At 37.6% G+C, this 25,699-nt stretch overlaps 1 protein-coding gene across 3 annotated transcripts; it reads right to left on the minus strand.

Annotated features, from left to right (window-relative positions):
• On the minus strand, positions 1-25,581 carry PRP4K (pre-mRNA processing factor kinase PRP4K). 3 transcript variants are annotated; one of them, XM_062492264.1, is made up of 20 exons: positions 25,512-25,581; positions 19,971-21,164; positions 16,926-17,099; positions 16,487-16,642; positions 15,681-15,762; positions 13,958-14,168; positions 11,503-11,576; positions 10,063-10,153; positions 9,544-9,691; positions 8,182-8,319; positions 6,893-7,046; positions 5,883-5,997; positions 5,246-5,397; positions 4,705-4,791; positions 3,783-4,008; positions 3,237-3,371; positions 2,678-2,723; positions 2,072-2,158; positions 1,202-1,247; positions 1-169 (listed from the first exon to the last, which is right to left on the minus strand). In XM_062492264.1, exons 1-15 carry the CDS (start codon positions 25,547-25,549, stop codon positions 3,805-3,807), a joined length of 3,018 nt encoding a protein of 1,005 aa, XP_062348248.1. In that variant the 5' UTR covers positions 25,550-25,581; the 3' UTR covers positions 1-169; positions 1,202-1,247; positions 2,072-2,158; positions 2,678-2,723; positions 3,237-3,371; positions 3,783-3,804. The 3 variants fall into 3 exon arrangements, with proteins under 3 accessions (XP_062348248.1, XP_062348158.1, XP_062348075.1); XM_062492174.1 differs by having other exon boundaries at positions 3,731-4,008; XM_062492091.1 differs by having other exon boundaries at positions 3,237-4,008.
• Between the last annotated feature and the right edge of the window lie 118 nt (positions 25,582-25,699).

Genomic DNA, 25,699 nt, shown 5'->3' on the forward strand with positions numbered 1-25,699 from the left:
TTTATTAATTTCAAGCAATTGCCAGTACTCAACATCCTCCACCCACATTACAATTTTACACATGCTGTAGAAGATCCCTCTATCTCCAGCAGTATCACAGTCTGGTCTGCCTTCAGCATGGGGGTCAATATACACATAAGGGCTCTTCAGAGGTTTAATGCCACTTACCCTATGTATGGAGATAAAGTATTATTAAAAAGGTTTTAAATGAATAATTATCTTCTATTTAAAACTCTTCAACAGTAATTAATTTTTAAAATAAGTAGTATACATCAAGGTAATAAAACCACATTCTAACTCCACAGGGCTGGAATCCTGTTCTTTCTGAAGGCTTGGAAAACTGAGTTTGTTAAATGTGAAGGTCCTTGTCACCATGAGGGAGAAGGAAACAGAAATCAGTACAGTAGATTTAGCCAAACCTTCTGTATGTAGGACCTCTAGCAAAGGCATAAATTAAAAATTTGCACTCAGGAGGAAAAGATAAGTTATCCTCCCTCCCAGCTGAGCTGAGAAATTGTCCCCTCTGTTGCTCAGCTGTTCTGTTTGCAACCAGACACAACAATGAGAATGCAGCTGACTGTAGCAGCAGCCACAGCTACTCTCATCAGAGACCTCAGGCTACAGGGACAGGCATGGCCCAAAACTGTAGAGGGGCCTTAACAGTGTCAAAAAATCCTCAAATCCAAGTTTTGAAGCCAGAACTAAAGAGTTTTCTACTGTTGTCAACAAGAAGTATTAGCTGGATGGGGGACTGAAATCCACTTAAGTTTAAATAACCCCTGCCAGCTATTCTCTGTATGGATGATTAAGTTTGACAGAATCGAAATAAATAATGAACCTATTGAAGTTAAAAAAGTGCATCACCTGCTTAAATGTTTACTGGTTAACACATTTATTTTAACCAAATATAATAGCCCATTTTTCTTCCTAAACGTAATAGATTTTGTACTGCTCATTCTATCATTTTAAGAAAACTCCATTAAAAGAGTAATGCTAGTTTACCTACATTTATTACAATAAAAAAATCTCTTCAGCCAGAAACGAAACAATCTATGTAACAAATTTTAATACAGCAAGTATGTTTCAGGAATTATTACTAAAGCAGCAGTGTTAATCAATTCTAAACTGAAATGCTGGAAACTAAAAGATTAAGACAGAATTAGATGAAGAGTATTTTTCATATCTTTTATAGGACAGAAACCTTTGTTCATGTCTTCTGGTAGCCTTCATCTTCTTTTGAGCTGCACCTACAACACAAAGAACAAGTAAACGAGCAACTTTATGCTTCTCCAGAACATCTTAAAACAATTCTGTAGGCATTAAGGGGCATCTTTTCTACTGCTTTGTTTCTGTATCACCAACTCATTTCATTGTTTCATATTCCTATTTTAAGAATAAAGCACAAAGCAACAGAAAGAATAAGCTATTACTAAATCTGTGTAAAAGTGCCCTGAGAAGTGCTGCCTATGTTGTAAAAGCACAAGTTACACTTGCTGTATTTAACTAGCAAGCAATTAGTGTTTCACTGAACATGAAAGCTAACTTCTTGCACTTCCTGCATGAAAAAGGTACCTCAATACGTGGAAACAGGGAGAGAATGGTTTTTATTAGGAATTTTACAATATAAATTGAAAAGAGACAGGTTGAAGGTTACAACAGGTATACAAAACCACCCATCTCCTGCTTGCTTTCGTAGTTAGTTCATTACACCTCCTTGGTGGGGTATTCCCCACCAGCAGAATGACCTGCTTTGTGGCATTTTTCCTCATTCTTGAGTGCACTAAGAGTGCATGACTGTTGCCATTATGTACCTAGATGGATACAAAAATCCTTCTTAGTTCAAAGTATTATAAAGTACGTGAAACCAGTGGGGTTTTCACAGCCTGTCAAAATATATTAATAAAAAAATGAAAAGATGAACTTCTTAACATCGTCAAAGAGAACATTAAAACAGCAGTATGGACCTGAAAAGGTTGTTTCTGTTTTCCTCACCCTGTATAACCAACTCAATTGTCTCAAGCTCTTTTAACTTGTTGCTAAATGTTTATCTACACATGCTGTCAGAAATAACCTTGTTAGGAAGGTGAAGTTGGTGTCTCAGCAAATCAGACCCATGGAGTAGGCGTTGAGTGGCCTGTGACTCGCTTTCCTTTTTTCTCTTTCAGCACCATCAAAAGGAAAAGTGAGAAAAACAGCACAAACATTAGTTAAAGCCTGAATTTAATGCCATGTCCTACAGGAATAATTTCATTACAATGAAAGCAGACAGACAGTATCTGTAGGGTTTTTTGCTTTGTTTTTAAGCAGTGATAACTATATATCCAATTAAAATAGCCTATAGCTCTCCCAAAGATCATAACATATAATAATCCCTTTAATTAAATGATTAATAGGAAATGCAGGGGCGGGTCTTACAAATTACCTGATTTACCATCACTGAAGACAGATTCTTTTAAAAATGGCTACAAATGCCTTGTTCACAAAAGACTTTATTATCTAATGATGCATACTGAAAACATACAGAAATCTGCATGGTCCACTTTACATGCAGCAGAACAATCTTCACTTTACAATAAGTAAGTGTCAACTGTTTTATGCAAGAGACAACACTTTAAAGTCACAGTTCTTAAAGAAAATCTTCATTTACAAAAGAAATAAAAGGTAAAGAAGCAATTACCGCTTTTAAAAAGCAGCTGCTTTGTTCAAGAGTGGAAGGTTTATGCCTGTATTGAAAGACAACATGATCACAAATAATGAAAACAATGAACAAATGAAACACTTTTAGCATAAAGCAGTACACTTTCAAAATGACATACAAATAGTTAAAAATTTCATTATGTTGTCTATCTATCCTTTAGATATAAGGTCTTTCGAATGAGATCCCAACATATGTAATTACTAAATGAAAACTCTCCTGTAAGTATTGGTTCTATGTCATAGTGAACTGTATTTAACAAAATGTATACAAAGTCTATAGCAAGTTGATTAAAAAAACTAAAGTAATAAGAAACAGTACACTGAAGGCGCTCTATCCATCAAGTGCGCTCTCTCCCAGTTTTAAATGTGATGAACAGAACAGAAGTTGTAACTATGCCACGGTTGCAATGCCAGAAAATAAAACAAGATCATTTCTCAAACATGCAGGGAATTCTGCCACAATGCTATTGTCTCTCATTTGTCAGTTGTTCCAGTAAAATAACAGCTTAAACACCGGTGATGTTGATGGGTTAGCTTACCTTCAGTGTACTGAAAGTTGTACACAACCTGCTTTAAAAGAGGAGACCATCCCTGCGGGCAGGCTCAAGAAGGAACAGACCCCCTTCGGCACTGACTACACCAAGGGCATGCTGCTGTGGCCTGCACACACACACCTAGGAAAATGTGAATATAAACAGCATTTATGCTGGCCATTTTGTAAAGACAAAAATGAAGCCAAGTCTGCTAAAAACAAATCAACCACCCAGTATTACTGCTCTCTTTTTTTTTCTTTCTTTTTTTTTTATAACAGATGCTTTTTTCTTTTTATAATATATACGAACTGCAACCATATACATTAGCATTGTACTTTTGTGCAGTCTTGGCAATTAAAACAATTCTACAGTGAAAATTTTCACATAAGACACAAAACAGAATTACTCTAACATTTCTAAAAGAAATATCAGCCTTGATGTTAATTCAAATGTATCCTTTCTTCCTCAACTTTGCAGGGGAAATATTTATGTTTATATACATTAATAACTGCTGTGAAATTTCTTCAGTCTTTGTATCTTAATTAATCAAACCCTTTGAACTTCTTCATCTGGTTTAAATTTTCTCCTGGATGAAGGCGTGCTGCAGAGCCTGGTTGATGCTAATCCGTTTAGCTGGGTCTAGCATTAGAATCTGGTCCAACAAGTCCTTAAGCTGGTGCACTTTTTTACGCTGGTCTTCAGGGAGTCGTTGGCACCCAATCAAGTCTGCTAATAGGTCCTTGGTTGGATTAATGGTGCTCATAACAGTAACTTTCTCCTATAAATACAGAAATGGCAGCCTTGTAGAACAGAAGTAACGCACAAACCCCCTATCCATCCCTTTTACAGAGCTTCAGCAGCAACTTTTCTGCAGGCTTGTCTCATATCTGAGCAGCAGCACCCTGCTCCCATAGGGCCTCAAAAAACCATCATGTGCAGAGAAAAGAGTGGAAAAAACACTGCTGGGGAGGAAACCACCAACAAAGGTTCACACACGAACCTAACATCCCACTTAACTCAGAACACTGAAGTCCACATGGAAAGTTCCCATATCTGACCACTATTTTGTGATTCTTCTTAAATATATTCTTAAATCTATGAAACTAATGAAACTAAAATAGTGACCTCATACAATATAACCATATCATACTGAACACCCTTCTACAAAATTAAGGCAGATTTTCTTCTATTAGTAATTTAAGGATAGATTATACAGAGATACATCTACACCCTATGTATCTACCAGATTAAATTTAGATTTTTCTTAATGGTGTTCCTACATCCTAGGGAAAAAAAAAAAACAAAACTCTTTTGCCATTTTATAACTATGTAATCTGTCCCTACTGCTGCAAAAGGACTTTCTAATAGCTTATAAAATCTTGTTTTTAATTAGGAAGCCAAGGTACATTTGAAAGACCGTATAGTAAGAAAGGTTGGAAAAAATGATGGGTTAGTCAACACATTGAGGACTTACCCTTTCTGTGACTTTATCTACTTCTATATACATAAAGTTGAGATTTTGATCAAAGTGCTGATCTTTGAACACACCTTTTCGAATCATCTGGAAAATGAAGAAGAGGCAAAAGCTTCAGGCAAGTTCTCTGTCTTACGCATTTCACAATTAACATCAATGTCTATTAATTTACTGCAACATAAGTAATTTAATACTAATTAAAAAAATCAAAAGAGGAAGAGATGTTGAGATTGACTACAAAGATACAGTTCATACCCTTTGAAAAAGGACACAGTATCTTTAATTGACTTACGCTTTTTTTTTTTCAGGTCAGTGCTTAGAAGGTTTCTGCTTTCACTTTATACTTAGTCTATGAAAAAGAAGCTGTACACTTTCACTTCGCAAGATTTTTAATCAGTATAAATTACAATCAGAGCAAAGTCTAGTATTTACTGTTAAGAAAATACACATATGATAAGAAACAGAATTCCAGGAGAACAAAGATTATATGTTCTACTGTTCATTAGAGCAGTTTCATATATTATGTACTTATTTTTCTTACCTTGTTTGGCATCTTTCCTTTGAGATCCATGGCAAGTTTCAACATATGATTATTGGTTTTGCCAGGAAACAGTATTTTTCCTGTATAAAGCTCATATAACGTGCAGCCTACAGACCACATATCTATACCATAGTCATAGATTTTTCCTATAACTGAAACAGAGCAATTCCAGTTAATTTCATGAAGGCAGACTTTGATATAGTATCACAAAAGCAGACAGATGAAAAAATTCTCATTTGTAAACTATATTGGTGCTGCTATTCTTAGGAATAAAAAGCTACCACATAAGAAGGATGCAAACCTTTTAGCTTTTGAAGTACCCCTACTGTAGAAAGGGAAGCTTTTACCTAACACCTAAACTGATCATCTTTAAATTAGCAAAAACCAAGAAGTCAGAACAATACCTCTCAACTGAAACATAACTATAACCCATCAGAATGACTTCTCACTGAGCTGATCAGAACCATACATGGAGAGTCACACGAACATGCCTTCAAAGTCTGAATTTTTGACAGCCATCCTATTTCCAGAGTCATGTTTTGCTAAGACTAGAGAATAAATTGAAGTCAAATTTTCATCTGCTAGTACTGACACTTGCTGGTATGTGATAGATGTAGCTAATCCAAAACGTACTTACTGATTTCTGGAGCTCGATAAAATCTACTAACTAGATAGGGTGTGATGTCATTATCTGCAACATGCGAAGCTGAGCCAAAATCACAAAGCTTTAGTATTGTTTTAGACTCATTCACCTAAAAGTTAAATATAAATATCTATTAGAACTATTTGTGGACAGAACTGGTAACAGAACTGTAAAAGTGACAACACATTTTAAGTCAGAGACAGGAAAAACATTCAGCCTTTAAACTGGAAGTTCCTTCCTCTCTATATTCTAAGAAAATTATAAAACTTGCTCAGACTGAAAGTGAGAGTTAATGTCTTCAGATCCTACAAAATACAATAAAAAGTCAGTTTCATGTACTTTTCCCATAACCAAATATCCTTGGTGAACCCAGATTTCATTCCAGATACTGAAATTTTACAGATTCAGACTTGCAATTCCAGTATCTTAGAGTATCACGTCTAAAAGAGCATATTATTCACATCTCATGCTTACATAGTAGATTTTACTGCTGAGATATTAATGAGAACATTTTAGATAAATTAAAAAAATCTGAGTTTGTCACAGGGATGATGTCCAAAAAAACCAAAGGAAACCACTGGATTCCTCTGATGTAGCTCTCATACCCTCTTGGAGAAGAGGCATTAAGGACCTTTCCCCATCATCTCACTCACATAAACAAAATCTCCATTCAAACTCAAACAACCTGTTTCCATTTCTCAGAAAGCAAGAAGATCTCTCACCTATTGATAGGAAAATTTCAACTATTTCTCCTGTAAATCACTGTCTTACTTTGGAAAGTCTGCTTTCTATAAACATAGAAGGGGATCCACTTTTGTTGGATTGAGATGCTGTGGATGTATTTCTATTTATAACACAGCATCATTTTGTATCAAAGCGTGAAGCCTTAACATTTTCAATAAATTTGACTTCACCTAAATTAACAGAAAGATACGAATTTCAAATACTTTGTTCTACACTACAGACCATGCAAAATGAAAATTTTTAAATTATTTGATACTTACCAAAATATTATCTGGTTTAATATCTGCATGTAGGATATTGCATCTTTTAAGAAGTTTTAAAGCCAGGAACAATTGCTGGCTGTAGGAACGCACAGCTTTAATGTGGAGTCCAACATCTTTCCCATATTTCTTCAACACCTCTCGTAAATTCATACTATTAAGGAAAAGGGGGAAAGAAAGAATTGGACGGAGCTTAACAGAAAAAATGGTAGTGGCCTCCAAAATTCTAAGACAAACTTGAACAAACCAGTTAGCTTTAAATATTTTTTGAGAAATGTAGCATTCAGCATTCCACTCTGTGAGCTACAGAATTGAAATGAAAAGGCTGATCAATCAGATCTGTCTTTTTTATCAATATTGATGTGAGAAGATTTATTTGCACATGAACAGCATCTTTTTAACAACTGTAAATCCTTTGTACTAATTTTCTTCAGAAATAAATGAAAACGGAAGCACACAAAAGATAAAAGTTGAGAATTTTTTTTTTTTGGTGACTTAAGCAGCAGATAAAAAGACCATTATTTTATGTCCATAACTGGACGTAAATAACATAAAAGTGTGTTACCAAGAGATCGTGCAGCACAAGACATTAATTTACAACTTATTAATGAAATATAGTAGTAATCTCACAAAATTTGCAATTTTTTCAGTATATAACTTATCTTCACCCCAAATATGGCAAAACTTAAAATATGACATTCACAGAAAACTTAGGATTTGAACAACTGATGTCTCTAAGTAGGAATGGGGACTAAAGCAATTAATGTATCTGATATACCATAAAATAGTATCTACAATCAACCTGACACAAGAGCCTAATTACTTCAACAGAAAGTGAGCATGCAAAGAACCACTGTAACAATTTTCTCCCTAAGGCTGTTATTATATGTGTACTCTTTACAGAATATACAGCATTTCCTAAATCTCTCTGGGAATGCACCTTAATGCAAACCCTTGAAATGAAGGATTATGAAAACTAATAAAAATACTGACATATGCAAAAAATCATTAAGTGCAGTACTAGTGAGATGAACCATCTTTAATACATTATCTTGTTTCAAATATTTTCCAGGCAGCAAACTCACAACAGTGCTAAAAATAAATCAGAAACAGTTCAGTAGTCTGCAAATTTGTGCCCACAGGTAATTTTTTTTTGTTTCAAAGTTCCTTGCATTCTTGAATCATGGCACTAGAACAAGGTATCAAAACAACGGGCAAATCCAGAAAGGTAAAGAACACACAGTAGTACTTAACCTTTTACAGAGAACCCCAAACATCTGTCATCTTACCTGAGTGGCTCAAATACCAGACAAAGATGTTGTTTGTGGTAGAAATGCCTGAACAACCGTAGACAATGAAACTTGTCATCAGGATCAGCATCATTAAGCTTCTTTAAAAATTCCAGTTCTTTTAGGCCAGTTTTTTGCCTGAAAACAGAGAAATGTGATTATAAAACAAAATCAGTTAAATTATATATCTTTAAAAATCTAAACATCCACTTGTGTGGCTGTAATTATCCAGGATTGAGAAGTGTCTTGTCATTACTTAATGTACCATAGCTAAAAAACCAAAACCACAACAATGGCTTGCTGTCAGTGACTCCACACTGGATAGGTTTATTTAATTTCTGGATATTTACTGTACCTTTGCAACCTACTTATCCTTTCCCCCTCACTCTCAGCTGCATCTATGACTAAAACTGGATTTTGTCCTGTAATGTGACAAATTTCAAACAGCACTCACTTAAAAAGTTAACTTGTTTAAAAAAGTGCTTCACCACATACAACAGTATTAGAAGATTTAAATTCAGCTGACTACAGATTCAATTACACATCCAGGCTTACTACCTGTACAACACACCAAACTAAAACAGCTTATCACCCTCCCTTTTGCCTTCAAAACTTTTCTAGATACATAATTAAAACAAATCCAGTTATATACACAGCAAGACAACTTTTAAAACTTCCAAGGAAAAATACATGGAAAAAAATTTCATTTAAATTGTCACTGACAAAAGAGGACACAAGAAATGACTGTATAAATACTGCAGCAGATGGTGAAAACGAGTATTACAGACAAGTCAAGTCCTCAAATTACGTAGATCCTACTTGTTAATGTTCACTCATTCTGAAAGACGTCTCTTTTTTTTTTTTTTTGCATTTCAAAAGTGAGTGTCCCATCTTCTTTTATGTATCTTATATACATGCAAATGTTCAGAAAACATACAAAAATAATTAAATATATGGAGATCTTTTTATAAGTTGCAGACGATTTGACTAGGATCCAACCCACAGCCTACCAAACAGGTTTGGTTCACAGAAGTTTTACAGTCCACAACTCCCATCTCAAGAAAAGTAGGGCTCATAACTAGCTGAAATCTTGTTTCTTGCTATCACCGTTCCCTGCGGTTTTGCAAATGAGAAAGTGCCTGATGAAAATGCAAGTACCCTTCTTCCTGTGATAGCTGTAAAGAAGTGTGGATACATAGTCCTCAAGCGCTTCCCATTATCTGGCTCATATTAGCAGAAAAGGCAGGAATCACAGCTGTGATCTGTTACTTCACTTGAAACAAAGGGAGATTCAAATCACATCATGAAAAACTTCCAACTGTTCCACGTGCTTTGCTACCATCAAAAAAACCCATTACTTACATAAGTTCATTGTTCCTGATGATTTTCACGGCTACTTCTTGGTTTGCTCTGGCCATGTCCCTGGCTCGCACTACGTTGCTGAAGACGCCCTGACCAGTGTAACCATAGACATTGTAACGTTTATCTAGAACTTCACCTATATTAACACCTGAGGGATAAAACCAAGCAAGTTCAAGTTAGGAGGGATAAAACTAACAGAACTTTTATAGAAAAAGAAATGATTCTCTATCATTACAAAGTATGAGGGTAAATAGCAAGATCCTTTAATTTCATGGTGTAGAATGCTTTCTATTGCCTAGCTTTGTGGAAATTATGGGGAACAAAGTGTGATTCTTTAAGTCTGGAGTCCTTTCAAAACTGAGGTTAAAACTGGTTTCATCCATTACATTACACACTCAGAGAGGACTCTAGGATACATCTACATTAGAACAACATTTCAATACTTTTATTTATGTGAGGATCTTTTCCACTCAGCACCCTCACTCTACCTGTCCTTGCTGATGAACAAACACAACTTACGGTAATAGCCTTCTGCATCTGTCCAGTTATCCCTGAGATTGGGGTTTTCTTTGAAGTCTTTTCCAAATCCAGCAGCCCTTAGACGAGCGCTCTGAAACAAAAAGAAAAGTAACAGGTTTGCTTGTGTGCTCTGTATTTTTCTTTAACGTTTACATACTGAAAAACTATTCTCTCCACAATACAAACACACTTATCTTGCAGGACAGAGAAATAACTTAATGCTATTTACATACCAGTATCTAAAGACTGATGCAAGGAAAGCGGATGAGATCAACAAACAGAATTATTATTAAACATAAATGGGCAAAGTTTCAATTAATACCCACAAGGTGTATAAGTCACATTAAAATGCATATTTTGGACCATCTAAGTAAGACTTCATATTTACACTAAGTTTATATTTAAAAAGTTCAGCAATTTGCAAGGAAAGCACAACTGTTTAAGCTTGAATTACATGCCATTTCATATTGTTATAAATACTACCATAGCTCTTCTACAGCTGCTGTTGACATCTCTTAACAGACTAGGCAGTATTTTAATCAAAAATTCAAAACTATGCGTAATAGAGTTTATCTTCAACTGAACACCAGTTTCTGGAAAGGGGAGCTGCTCACTTACAAGCTATATAAATCCCCCCTTGTAACTTCTGAACTTTTAAAAATGCACCCTCACACACACACTACCTTTCAAGTATTCATCTTTTTCCAGGCCAGAGGGATACCAGTGTTACTAGAGTAAAACCCCAGCCTATGTTATATCTGCCATAAAAATTATCCAGTTAATTTTGGCTTAAGTTAAGAAAAAAGTTCTTGTCTTTACTTATTTCTCAGCATCATACATCAGCAACAATTCAAAGGATTTATAGATAATGGCATGTAAAGTCTCAAAAGTAGTCACTGGACTGCCAGTATCTGAGGGCCACTGCAGCATAGTCAGAGAAAGCTAATGAAATAGTGTTAAAGTAAAATCAGGAAACTTATCTCTTCACCCCAAAAAATCTCCAAACAAACCACCAAAATAACTTCAACATAGTATCATTAGCTCATTACAGTATCTTACACATTTTTATATTAACCATACTTGAATCTCTAAAAAAGCTCATATTTAGAACATTACAATGCAGTAACAATGATAAAAAGCTGATAAAATAGATTAATGCTTTTACCATGCACTATTGTATTTAAACAGCATGTGATTTCCCCAGTTGTTTGCTCAGGTAAAACTGCCACTAATTTCAGCAGGTTTTATTTCACTGAAATACTAATTAAGAACCACTCTGCCTGCCTTGGCTGAGCAAAAGATTAAGGCTATACAAGTCAGTTAGGAGCATGTGCTTTTACAAATCAAAATTCTCATGACAGTGACTAACTAATAGTGACAGTGACTAACAAAAATCAAGCAGAAAAAATACCATACATTTGATCTCCAAGAATTACCTACATCAAAGTATGCAGCGAACATATCATCTGATTCGGTGAACATATCTGGAGCTAGCAGCTTCTTCTGAGATGAACCTTAAAAAGAAATTCAGATTACTCAACATGAAAAAGATGTCAAATGATAACTCTGTTGCCAGTATAATTTGGCACTTGGTATCTCTACAACATAGTCTAAGATCAGTATATTGACAAACAGGTAGCTCTACTAATGTTTCTAGCAAATACCATTTCACATATTTCACAATCTAGAATATAAAACTCAGACTAGTTCTCTGAACAACTCAAGAATTTTTATCTCCTTGATAAACTACGTGTAATAGCTTTCAAGTAAGCATACCAGAAAGGAAAAACTACGTACTTACATGGTCCCTACAAATAACGACTATAAATATATATATGTATAAAAAGAAGTATAAAATTACTACGTGTATATATAAAAAAATACAGTCACATTTTCAACACACAAGTTCAGGCTTTTCTGCTAATCACATAATCAAGATATTTTACTAAAACCAAAACTTGTAAAGCCCAGAAATTCTTTGGAAAATGTTTTCTCCAACCCTGCCAAAAAGGACCTGGTGTGCAGCTTTTTGTCAAACACAATGTTTACTATTGTGTTAAAGAGAAACATTTTTATTATGGGCAAGATTATCCCTTTCTCACCTTTTAATCATCTTTAAATCCCAAAGACATTTTACTTGGTTTTTAAGATAAAAGCAAAGAAATATAAATTAAGTACACATTAGTAAAAGCAAGCAAAGTTCAAACTATTTTATTCATGCACACATTATGGCAGCCCTCCACGAACATGGTAAACTGGAGACCCTCCCTTCACTACATAATGGAGAAAAATAAATGGTAAATTCAGCTCAGACGCTTCAGGTCTCTTGATGCACAAAGCCCTTCCACACCAAATAACCAGACTGAAATCTGACAGCATAAAAAAGCTTCCAGCATGCTGATACCACTGTTTCAGTTTATAGACCTGCAATCTCACACTTGTGGGGAGGCAGTTTACATACTATTTTGAGCTACAGACCCTTCTAGAAACTTCCTCAGATCTTCCTTTTCATTCCAGTTACCTGTACTGGGCTACAATGAGTCACTGTCTAGTTTCTTAGCAACTTACTACTCTGACCCTATAAGAGTTCAGGATTGAAATTAAAATTCACTCTTGCAGAGGAAGATAACTGGTTTCAGCTGTTGTTACAGCCACCTCCAACCCAGAATCCTACCACCCAGATGTGAACGGAACTTGAAAAACCTTTTTTACATGTCTATGTGGAAAATGCCTATGTAGTTAAGACTTAAGTTTTCATGTACTTTAACAGACAAAAGTAGAGACCAGTATGTCTCTATCGGAAAAACACACTGTCTGTTAGACAAGCCTAAACTTGTGGTACGGAAAGAAAGCGTGAAAACGCATTCATTTCACTGGTGCTGCAGAAGAACAATCTGAAAACACACGGCTCAAGGGAACAGGATAAACTACGGAGCAGTACAGCAGTCCCAAAGAGACACAGCTTTATTACTTTGAAGAGAAGCATCCACTAGAGACAGAGTATTTAGCCCCCAAAGGTACATGTGGCACAGGACATGAAATACAAGCTAACTGCAACTCTCCCTTGGAGGGGTTGGGTAGGCTCCACAGTCCTCGTTAAACACTGCTATTGCAATTAAACTGTAGAGAGAAACCAAAGCAGCTAAAACTAGCTCAAGTACGACCACACAGCACTGCACACACCTCTGACTACTTGGAAGATGTACAATAATCCACTTTCAAAAGACAAAAAAAGAAGCAGATTTTCAATACTACAGGGTGTGCTGGGAGATGTTCCACGTTCCTTTTGCTGCAGCTGGCACGAGGCAGGTGTTATATCAAAATTTATTTCATTTCAACATGGCTGTACAATAGAGTACGTGATGGGGGGAAGAGAAAGAAAGTACCCATTTCAGCAATTAGCTATGCTGCTAAAATGGACTTACTAGCAACAACCCTCAAAAGCTTTAATCATTCTGTATTACTACAGACCCACCCATATTCTTCTGTCATAGTGGCTTTGACCAAAAAAAGGTATAGAAGAAGCGTAATTTCCAATCCTCACAAAATAAAGTCTAGGACTATACTAAGCTTCTAAGAAGACAACTTGCCTAAATGAAAAGACAAAATTGGAAGGGTAATTCTCAACCATATAAACAGACATCATTATTTGCTCTTCCAAATGTAAAGCACAAATTGTGTTAAGAGTTATTAGATATAGAGAGAACATGTTCCACTCATACTATCCTTCCTATTTTTCTTTAATTCTTTGTTTTAAGTACCGTAATATTTGTGAAAACGTTCACAAATTCCATCCAGAAAAGTCAATCTACTTCCTATTGTGGAAGTATGTAAGTAAACTAAGCCAAGTGTCTGACCTTTCATAAATTGCATTAGAGAGATTTCTGAATCTTACCATTGTTCTGTTCAACTGTCATGAGGTTGTGCTTGGCTTTCACTGATGCCTCAAATGTGTCCACATTTTCCCGTTCATACTCCTTAACATCAGCAGCAACTCTTTCCAGGATGTCGTCAGGAGAATTTGAGCGACTACGTGTACTGCTTTGAGGGCTGCTTGGTTCAGACGGTACAGATATGTTACTGTCTTCTGTCTGGCCTTTGTATTTCTAAAAAGAAATTCAATTTTTGATCTCGCTGTTACACTTTATCACAATTTAAACATTTTCATATCCACACTTTCAATGGTTTGGGCTTTCAGCTGAAACATTAACATTTGCTTTCATAATCACCTATGTCTGGAAAGGCAACAGATTATTTTCAGAATGGGATACAACTTCTGAAAATTCAATTTGTTACAATGCACCACAGCTCAGACTATAAGACTGAAATATTCATGTGTGTTATTTAGATCTTTACATTTCTGTAAAAATAGATTATTACTGAATATTAACTATTTGATTATACACAACAGAATGTCAGCAGCAACGAATTTATCACTAAACCGTCCTGGCATACAAACACTGAAATAGAGTCTTTGAGGAAAAAATAATTATTTTATATCCTACATTTTAGAATATTTCCCAGTTTTATTAGTGTTACGGTACAGAAAAGCAGCTTTTTGATTCAGTTTTTTATGTGAACTGGAAATCATATTTATTCATTCGTGTCAAAAAAATTCAGAAGCATAAAAAAAACTTAAACATAATCTTTACAATTTTTGTTACTCTTAAGTACTATGAAATTATACAGATCCCACTTCCTATCCCAAAAGGTAAAAATCAAGATATAGAAATGCTGCTACCACTCAGTCGTCAAGGTTGAACTATTCAATTATACAAGCAGAGGTTTATCCATTTAGAGAATTCAGCTCTGCAATTTGCTTCCAGCCTGCACCAATGTAACCAGTCTTTTTTTAAAAAAGAATTTATATGGTCTGGCTCAGTCATAGTCCTGAGGGATTTTACAACAGGCTTTGCATACAACTCAAACCATGAACAGTATTTTTAGTGCTATTTAAAATAAGCAGTACATTAAAGCCAGTAATTTTGTACCTGATACTAAATAAAAACGCTACAGTGTTTTGCTTGCTATGTCCTAATTGTGTGCCAAATCCCACCTTCAAAAATAGATAACTGACTTGTACTGTACAATGACACCCCCTTTGGCCACAGCTCCTTTCAGGGGTCTCGGTCACACATTACACACATGTTTCCTGGTACCTTGCTACCTGCAGCAGGAAGTTCATGCAACTCACATGTGCTTTTAGGGAGCAACCCTTGAGAGTGGCTTTAGAAAATTTTGGAAATTGACAAGGACAACTTCTACTTGAACTGACCAGTTAGGTTAATCCATATATAAGTTACTGTTACACTGACATTAAATCAATGATACAGCTACAGAGAAAAGCTACAGATGAAGAACATTTTTATCATGTCTTAAGACTGTCAGAGAATGTTTAACTGTAGCAAAAAATGACTCACAGAAGAGTCACTTCAGTTTTAAAAGCAATGCTGTGAGAAAAGAAACATTAAGAGTTTATGAGAGACTAAAACATTTACAATGAACTGGAAAAATACAGCAATAAGAATTACTATTGCAAGGCAGCAATAGGCAAAGAGCCTTCCTTTACCCTGACATTTTAGACTAAAAACACAGAATTAGTTCCTGTAACCATGTACCTGAACAATTGCTTGCCGCTGTAATCTCCTTTGTCTTATCTCTGCCTCTTCATCCTCTTCTTCCAAATCAAAGTCTTCAAGACTACAAAAATATGGTTTTTTATATAACTTAATAAACATACAATTATCTACTGAATTTTACCAAGCGCAGTTGCTTGACATATAAAGCACAGAATATATTAAATAATAGCTGTTCAAGTGACTCAGAAAGCAATGGTGTATTAAATCCCACTGCATATATTTACATTTCCTTACAAAGAAAATTTATCTCTTGGTATCTCACTGGGGCTTTCTCCATTCCATTTTTAAGTGCAATTAACAGCCTTCTTCTAAAGGACAACAAACAACCAAACAAAAAAATCCTTGTTCCTTTACACTGCAGCATCATTTTTCCTTAATTTTATTAAGAATGCATACTCTAGCACAATTGAATAGGCAGAGGTTTAGGAAATAAAACCACAATTTGCAGACAGCAGTTAATCCTTTTGGCTATTAAAGCTTTTCCTCAAGGAGTAAGCTTTAGTAATCAGACCAAAAGTTTTCACAAGATAAGTGATCAAGTTGAATTTAAAAAACTAGTGATATATCCTCCCTGCAGGTCTGCCCACTAGCCAAAAGGCCTTGGTATTTTTTGCATATTCCAAAGTTTTTCAGATTTTCACAATGCTCATTTGACAAGATCGCAAGTAGAAAGACATCATTACTGTTTGAGGTGACAACTCAAAACTACACCATGAAGATAAATGCTAGTACATTCTTGCTATCAGTGGAACTGCAGGTTATAAATAATCAGTGCATAGTCTTACTTTTCGTCTGATGAAGACTCCTGTTCAGCTTTCATGCCCTCAGAAAGACTACCTTTAAATTTGTCTTCTTTAACTTTGCTTCTGCTCCTACGCCTATGGCCACCACGTGACCTGGACCTCCTTCGAAGACGAGATCTACTTCTCCGGCCTCTATCCCTGTTGATAAGAACAAGAGATTTGGATTTTGGAGGGGATTGTTATGGTTCTTTTAAGAAAAGAAGGAAAATCTTTTCAGAAAACATAAAGACACACAATGATTCCAAGTAATAAAATAATATAATTCACAGAGGACAAAATGAATTTTACTGTGCTGGTACATATTAACATGGACAAAAAAAACCCCAAAAAAACAGCACCATCTTTTTACACATGAGATAGCAATCCTTATTCTTCCTGTAATATCTTACAAAATACACTTAAAAACACAGGGTGTCTTTACCTCCTCCGAGGAGATCTACTCCGCCTTCTGGGAGATCGGCTACGTCGAAGGGGTGTTCGAGATCTCCTCCGAATGGGGGACCGAGACCTTCTTCTGGATGGGGACCATCTGCTGGGTGGGCTGACATCCTTTGATCTTTCACGCCTGGACAAAATGTCATCCCTGGTACGTGTTCTTAAAACAGAGGAAGAGAGTGGTAGTAAAAATCAGGAGCAAGCTGAAAATTAAGAAGTCCATTCCCTCTAAAAACTCACTTGAAAAATCTTACTGCAGGTGAGAGACCACCAGATGGGCTTCTGAGGGAGGGATGGATAAGTAGGCTGCAGAGCTGGCTGCCCTTCCTGTGTGTCTCTCCCCACCCTGGGAAGTGTGTGCCCATACAAAGATCTAGTTCAGGACAAGTCTGGAAACAGCTTGTTAATTACTACCATGAAGCTAAGAGAGGTTTTAAAACAAAGTTTGTTTGTAGGTCTTTACATAAATAGTGACCTGTTTTCATGTTTACCAGAAACAGTACTGAAACAATACATACACCCCAAAATCTTATCGTGTGAATTATTTCACCAACTTCCCACCATGCTATTGAAACATAGGCTTAGGATCATGCTATTTCACAGTAGTGACAATAATGTCTGTTTCAATTTGGGCACTACAACTGCATGGCTTCAACATTTCACACATTCTAAAACAGCATATGAAAACTAGAATTCTTAAATAAAATCTAAACTATTCCTTCTCAAATTAAAAGTCAAGTCTGATACTATATTAACTATTCAAAATTTGTTTATTCTTGCCTATACAGATTCACAATTATTCAAGAAAAAAAAAATCCTTGATGGGATTACTACATTAAAAAGCTTTACTAAATGACAGCAAGAGTTCAGTCAAAAACTGGAAAGAATATAAATTAGAAATTCAACAACTATTCTAATGAGGCTGCATTAGAAATTTGAAAATAGTTTCACACTATTTCAAATGAATTTTTCTACTCTATTTTTTTCCTGCTCCTTCTTTTTGATTTTTTTTTAATGAAGTTGGAATGGCTAATTACAGATGTGATATCTCATCAATGAACAAAATATCTTGGGTCTGAAAGACTAATTCCACCCATTCTGTGATTTTTTTCCATTTAAGACTTCTACATCAGTTTCAATTACCTTAACTATAGACAATGATCAGACATACAGAAGTGATGTAAAATAGTAAACAGTGAGGCAAAAGGAAAATCTTTGCATGTGCAGAGTACTGGTAGTTTCTACAGGGAATTATTGTACTCAAATGTTGGAGTAGGCCAACACCTTTAGCCCAATTAATTTATATTATATTCTTGTGAATGGTATTACATAAAAAGGCACAGGATGAATAGTTCCAGGCATCCTGACAAACAGCGGTTGTACTGCCAAAACCCAATCAAAGTATCAGTTACAAAAAATTAATTCATTCCGAGATCACAGGGATGAGATACAAAGTGGAAGATGATTAAAAGAGTTCAGTCAAAGACCTGAGAAGTGTCTTACTAGATTAGAACACTGGAAACAAACTCGAAAAATGAAATTACTGGGATTTTTTTTTTTTGGTTAAAACTGTTCATTAAAGCTCCTGAAATTCTCTGGTAGTTTAAGTAATTACAAGTAGTTAAAACTTGAACACAGGTGGGATTAATTCAGATGTCTTACAAGGAAAATTAATTCCTGCTAATCTGCAAACACCTCCAGCAGAAAGTATTTTAGTAGTCCCCCACTCACATGCTCCTCACCACGCAGCTACAGAAGTATGAATTTGACAGCAAAATTCTAGACACATGCATCACTTGAAATAAGTGTCTAGACAAGCAATTCAAGCTGGCTGCAATGCAAGCTGTCAAGAAAAATGAAAACTGAAAGATGCAAAATGTTGCAGAGGAAAAGTCAACTACTATGCCAGAAAAACTCAGTGGTTGAGCTGACACATTCCTGATCCACCAGAAAGCAGCCAGATAAACTGGTAGCATTTACAACACTTGCTTGATCAGGTTAGCATCACTGGGGCCATTCTCCAGAGTACCCAAAGATACCCTATACCTGAAACCAGAGTAACCTTCAGCGATTCAGGCTGAAACTGTCATATTTTTAGGTGCCCATTCACTAAGCTTTGTGGGTCCAACTAGTTTTAAATTCATACTTCTTTGCTGTTAGTTCTCAGACTGGGTGAAGCTAAACCCCCTGATACAAAGTTTAAATTACCTATTATCCAATGCTGAACACTCTTGTGACTCTTAAAATTCCTATAGCTAATGAATTAACTTCCCAAAATGTGCACACTTATATTGTTCTCTTCATGGAAACCTGCCACCCAGGCATTATAAGTTTTCAAATTTCAAGGTAACTGCTTTCATATGCTAAACCTGTCTTTTTTTAAAAATGCCAAGACTACACCAATCCATTCTTCTCCTTCAAGTGTATGCAAAATATGGTTATTACATACAGCAGTCCAATACCAAAGTAACACTGCCATCCCTCTAGCAATAATTTAAATGAAAATCCACAATATTAAAAAAAAAAGACTTTGAGAAGGACATCTTGATATAAAAATTTCCTTACATTTACACATACCAACCCTATCTATCATTATGGCTTTTTTTGAGGGGAAAGAGGGGCTAATTATCCACTTTCAGCCAACACTAATATGTAACACTGGAGAGGATTCTCACTCCACAGTACTTTTGGAACGAAACAAAACTACTGACAAAGAAACAAAATAGAAGCCAAAATCTGAATCCAACCAGCATTAAAAAGGAGAACACAGTTAGAAAACTTGTTCCCAGTAAGGGTGTGCACAGCAAATAACTTTACCAACCACAAGATAAATCTGCATATCTGACAGCTGGGAGGAATAGTTTTTTTAAAAAACTGAACACATACAAAGTAAGCTCATGATAAAATGTACAATCTGATTTCCTTTTTTAATACCTATTTTCCAAATAAAATGAGGAGATAAAACACCAAATTAGAAGACAGTTCATCCTGTAAAGCATTTCTGTGATGGCTCATGACACCTTTAAGTTACCTGGGAGAAGAAAGACGCCTCCTTTCTGATTCTCTTCTTTTTCTTTCTGCAGATCTACTCCTCACTCTTCTAACTGGAGACCGGGTTCGAGAGGGGGATCTACTCTGTTTAGATCTACGATCGTTAAAGAGAGGGGATCTGCTTCTCCTTGACTTTTCTCTCTGTTTGGGAGATAAGCTTCTCCCTTTTGGGCTACGGCCAGGTCGTCTGGGGGACCTGTTTTCTTTCCCTGAAGAGGCATCTTTAGAAGGAGATTTAATTGGCTTTTTTTCTTTGTCAGTCTCTGATCTCCTAGGTTTTCTATCTTTGGATCGTGATCTTCTATCTTTGGATTTGCTTCTTAGTTCTGCTGGAGATTTAGATTTTCTGCCACGATCTCTGCTTTTGCTTTCATTTACAACCGGAGACTTTCTGCGGTCTCTTGATTTACTTTTGTCATCAGCTTTATTTCTATCCTCTGGAGGAGACTTAGACTTTCTGTTTTTCTCCTGAGATCTCCTCTTAAGTACTGGAGACCTAGATTTCCTTGTCTGATCTTGAGACTTACTTCTCTTATAAGGACTTTTGGATTTCCTCCTTTCTTTTGACTTGCTTCTAGTAGTCTTCTCTTTGACTCCATCAACTCCTGCCTTGGCTTTCTTTTTGTCAGATCTGTGCCTAGTCCTTTCTTTTGATTCACTCTTACTTGCTTTCTTGGAACTGGTTTTATTTTCCACAGGTTCTAATTTCCCCTTAGTATTTGACTTGGTTGTAGGTCGTGCTCCATTTCGTGCTTTTTCATTAATCTCCCCCTCTTCCTCAGATCCTGACTCATAACCTTGTAATATTAATCCCATCCCAGACTGGACTTTTCCTTCCATTAATTCGTTTTCAAGTTCAGCTTTCAGCAATGCTCTTTGTTTCTCCAAGTCTTCCAGAGGAGCCAAAAAATCAATTTTAGTTCTTTTAGCTGGTCCATCTTCTTTGTCAGAGGCATCAGCCACCTCTTTCCATTTATGTTTCTTATGTTTGTGTCTGTGTTTATGTTTTTTGTCTTTATCATCTTCTGAAGAATGTTTATGTTTCTTGTGTTTGCTTCGGTGTTTGTGTTTCTTTTTTTTGTGTCGGCTGTGCTTGTTCTGAGGTTGGTCTGCCTCTGACACTTCCCCATTTTCTTCATTCACACTTTTCTCAGACACCTCAGCATCCTCAACCCTGCAAAAAAACAGAGATCAGTACTATAAACTAACTGTAGTCCTTTATGTCATGTTAAGTAGACAGCCTTCTGTGATAGAAACTAACTGGCATTTATTCACCTACCTTAGGGAGAATTAAAAATGTACCACTAATTGAAGTAAGTTATAACAGCAGATACACATCCTCAGGAACAGACAGCTCTGGCCACAGCAAGAAATAGTATGGAAGGAACAGACAGCAAATGCACTGACAAAACCAAATGTGTGGATGGAATCAATGCTTATGCTTCGACATTCAATTCTGACCTATCTGTTAATAGCATACAACAGTGCTGAATATTTATTTATCAGTCCATCATCATCTATGTCACATTCTGCTCCACTCCAATGCCTAACCCAAGCTATACCTTTTACAAGTACTTTCAAGTGCCAAAAAACAGCTGTGCTTCAAAGATCAAAATTTATTTCAAGGTATGATGCTGATCACCTTAGGAAGCCTTGCAAAATCTCATGCAGAGCTGACTAACTCCCTTAGCTGCAATTTTTTTTCTAAGTGTACACACCTGTTAGAAAATCAAGAAATATTCTTACACATTTATATTATTTATGCAATATAGGGAATGCTATTGAGGAACAGGATAAATTAAGGAAGTCTAATTTCAGAGCAGCTTTCTGATACTATGCAGCAGATCAGCAGTTTCAAACAAATGTGGTAATCTTGACACCATGCCATTGACCAAAACAGCTGAAAATAAGTCTACAACAGGTTATTAAAATTATACAGCATTTCTTCTAAAAAAAGTATTTTCCATTAGCTATAATTTCTCCAAACAGTAACTTCAAAAAATATAAAATTCAGTCCTGATGTTACACATTCCCTTGTATTATCCTCTGTAGCCACTGAAACTGGATTAGCAATAGGGGTTTTTATAGTGTTTAGCAAATATCTTCCAATCTCCTTCAGAACATCAATTAAGTTATTCTCTGTGGTAATACAGACATTAGCCTTTTGAAATAATATTCAGGTACCAGAGCTCACCTTTCTACAAACTAACCCCGTCTAAATTACAGCTTTGAAATTCACTAGTTGCCACTTCACTAACTTAAGCATAGCTCTTTGCTGTATGCTAAGCCTCATTAGGTGAAAAGAAATCCCCCAAATACAACAGTAAGGAGCAGGGGGTGAACATACACAGAAATGCAGAAATTACCTTCTGAACTCTATTGGTTTTATCTGACACTTGCTTCTGAAGAGTATGATGGATAATCTGACCCAATAAACATATCAGAGATACTCTAAGCCAGACCTAAAGGACAGCACCTCACCACAAATTTGATTGTCTTCCTAATTAAGGATCTTCAAGCCATGCACAGTTACTCTCTCCTCCTTAGGGCAAATTCTTGTACTAGTAAATAAAGGTGTCTTTTCTGCAAAGTACACTAAAATTATTTGCTAAAAACATTCAAACTTCAGCGCTATGAATTGTCCCAAAAAGAACAAACTGAGTTAAAAATACAGAATATTTAGATTTAACTCAGAATGTTCCTTGTCTTTTATGTTTTCACTACTACTTCTCAAGGCATACAGAAAGGTATTTTTCTTAATTGCTACCTCCTGACACTCCACACCATTAAGATAAGAGCCTATCAGAACAAAAGAGGAAAAACTGGCTTAAAAAGAGCTTGTTTTAGCTTGCACTTGGCATTAAAACAGTTTTTTAAAAAGAAAAAGTATTAAATGCACAACTTCTTCAACTTGAATTTGCCATCCTGAGCGAGTCTATCTGTGACATAAGTGAAGAAATGCAACCAGGAGAATTTTAAGGGAACGATGTGCTTTTCAAAACTTTTAGCTTTTGATCCAAGATCCTGTGTAAGACCCCAGTTAACACATTAAAGGTACTTCAAGACATTACAAAAATACTAAAGACAATACATATCACATCTGTTCAAGCTGCTCCAGGTAAGTCTTCCTTCTCTTAACAGCAGAAAGTGACACCAAAATCTTTAAGGAAGTTATTGTGTTTTGGAGTTATGTAATAAACTCATCTTAAATTCAGGAAAAGCCAGATGGTAGCTAAGGTGCCAGATGAGACACATCACCCCAGCATTATCTCAGGCCACTACAGGCTGGTGAATACAACTGCCAGCTGTCTTTGTAACTCAACAATAAAATTAGGGTCCATTAATATGCAAAAAATAGTTCAAGTTTTCTTCATGTACAGGGACACATTTATTTCAAGTAATTTCATTAAACTGTGGATAAACTTTTACTTCAGTTAAATGCTTCAGAGGTACCATGACACTATGACACGGATGAAAAAAACCTTTTAAGTATAAACAGGGTACCACACATGGGGCACCAAATGTGAAATTATTTTTCTGGAGCTATGCACTCTTTGTCGGGTTGTGGTTATCTTCTTTAAGGAGCCAAGCAGCTAGTAGTTGCTATAAAGCTGTTTATTGCAAAGGCACATTAGGCTCAAAAGGCAAAGAGTCGCAAGTGTTAAAGTCCATATTAAGTTTTGGTTTAGAGTCCCAAATAGAAGCAGAAGCTGCTCCCGAGGGTCCCAGCAGGGCCAATGTTGCTGCAGCAGCTCCTGTCTTCTTTGGGCGATGTTGATGGCGGAGAGAGCACAGGAACAAGAGCAAAAGGCAAAGAAAATTAAGAAGTCCCCCCCCCCCCCATGCATCGATTCTTATAAAGAAACTTCCCAACAAGCTAAAGACACAAACTCGAACTGCTGCTTCTTAAGCTGTATGAATTCTAGTTTCCTAGCACGCCAGGTTACATATAAACTACACATATGTTCTACCTTGTTCTATCTGAAAAATGTAAGCAATATTCTTACTGTAGTTTTATTATGTCTAAAACTATGTTCCTGGAGCCTCCACGGAAACACTGGACTATAGTCTAGTCTAGTCTAGGACTATGTTTTTCAACCTTCACTAGAACTCATACTTCTACTCTGGCATCTGAGACCTTTTATCCACTAAAAGCACTTAAAACTTGTTACAGCCCTACTTTTTCCTATTTTTAAATTCAAGAAGAATTACAGGAAGCTCATAAAGATGTGCAGTGATTTCACCCATCTTTTCCTTTTTTCAGAGTTCGTATCATCAACTTCTACCTTATTATTTAGCTTTCTCTCTACAATACTAAATACAGCTATTCTTCATGTGCATGTGTTCTACATGGCTCACATGTACTCCCACTGCTTTTCCTCACTTCTTTTATACTCTCAGGATAAACAATAAAACCAAGCCTCAAATCAAAACTCTTTAAGGAGAAAAAAAAAAAACACAGAAAAAAAACCCCAGAAAGCAGTTTATATAGCTAAAATATTAACGTAATAAAGAGAAGCGAGAGAGCAAGCATTAGATCGTTAACTCCCAGGAGAATTTCCAGAAGACTGTGTTCACGAGCTCCTGAGTGTGGACAAACCCAAACCCCACGGCACTTACGGGGGTGCCTGGAAAACGCACTCCCCGGAGCCCCGCTCCGGCGAGGAGGCGGCCGCTCGATCTTCGCTTCCCAACGGGAGCCGGGACTTGCCAGTCATTCCGAGGGCTGGAAGGAGGGGCTGGCGGCAACAAATCACTTTCTGCTTCCAGCAGCACGGGCACTTTCTACACCGCGAGAGCGGTCGGGGCCCGGGGGAAGGAGAGTTCGCCGCAAGGCGGGCAGCGGCTCAGCGGCCCCAGGGCACCCGCTGGCCCGGAGCCCCCCCCGGCCCCGCTAGGACAGAGTGCGTGGGGCTGTGTGTACGTTCGAGTGGCGGGAGGGATCCCGGGAACCGCTGGCCGGGATCGGCCGTAGGGATACCCGAACCCCGCGCGCCCGGGCGGGCAGCGGCCTCGCAGCCACGCGGAGGATGCACTTGCCTCCCCTGCTTCCCTCTGTCCCAAGTCCCCCACGCCAGCGGCAAACCCGGTTCGCCGGCGGCAATCCCGGTTCCCGCGGCCGGAGCGCTACCAGGGCGGGAAGGCGCACGCGGGACTCCCGGGGACACGCGCCCGCCGCCGCTTCCCTTCCCTTTTCCTTCCCCCTCCCCCCGCGCGGCCCTCCCGCACCCACGGGCGGATCCAGCGCCCCAGGCCCCGCCGGGCCGCCTCGCCGCGGAGTTAGCGGCGCCTACAGTAAGCCCTCTCCCCTGGAGCGGCCGCCCTCCCCCATCCTCCTCTCCATACCCCTTTCCTCCTCCTCCTCCCTCGCCACTTCCACCCGGGCCGCTTCTTGTCGTCCCCGTCCCATGTCTTGTCCCCCCTCCCCAATCCCCTCTCCCGCGCTTCCCCCTCCACCTCCCTTCTCCTCCTCCCCAAATCTCCAGGGCGAGGAGCCTCCCCCCCTCCAGCCGGTCCTTACTCGGGCGGTCGCTGCTCGGGCTCGGCCGCGGCGGCCATTTTGAACTTCCGAACTCCTTCGCTGCCGCCGCCGCCGCTGGGAGGGGGCGGGGGGAGACGCGGGGCCGGAAGTGAACCCCGCGCGCGGGGCCGGGGGCGCGGCGGAGGCTCCGCCCCTCCCTCCTCCGTAGGGGGCCGGCGGGAATGGGT

This window comes from Cinclus cinclus, chromosome 1 (assembly GCF_963662255.1).
Source record: "Cinclus cinclus chromosome 1, bCinCin1.1, whole genome shotgun sequence".
NCBI classification, from domain to species: Eukaryota; Metazoa; Chordata; class Aves; order Passeriformes; family Cinclidae; genus Cinclus; species Cinclus cinclus.

Excerpts from the sequence above, each read along its gene's own strand:
- PRP4K (XM_062492264.1), bottom strand. The coding sequence starts at position 25,549 with ATGGCCGCCGCGGCCGAGCCCGAGCAGCGACCGCCCGA. Across the intron at positions 15,763-16,486 it reads GAGTCTTCATCAGACGAAAA|TCTTGAAGACTTTGATTTGG; the intron begins GTAAGACTATGC and ends ATATTTTTGTAG. Across the intron at positions 10,154-11,502 it reads TGTTCGCTGCATACTTTGAT|AGCGCTCGTCTAAGGGCTGC; the intron begins GTAGGTAATTCT and ends TTTTTGTTTCAG.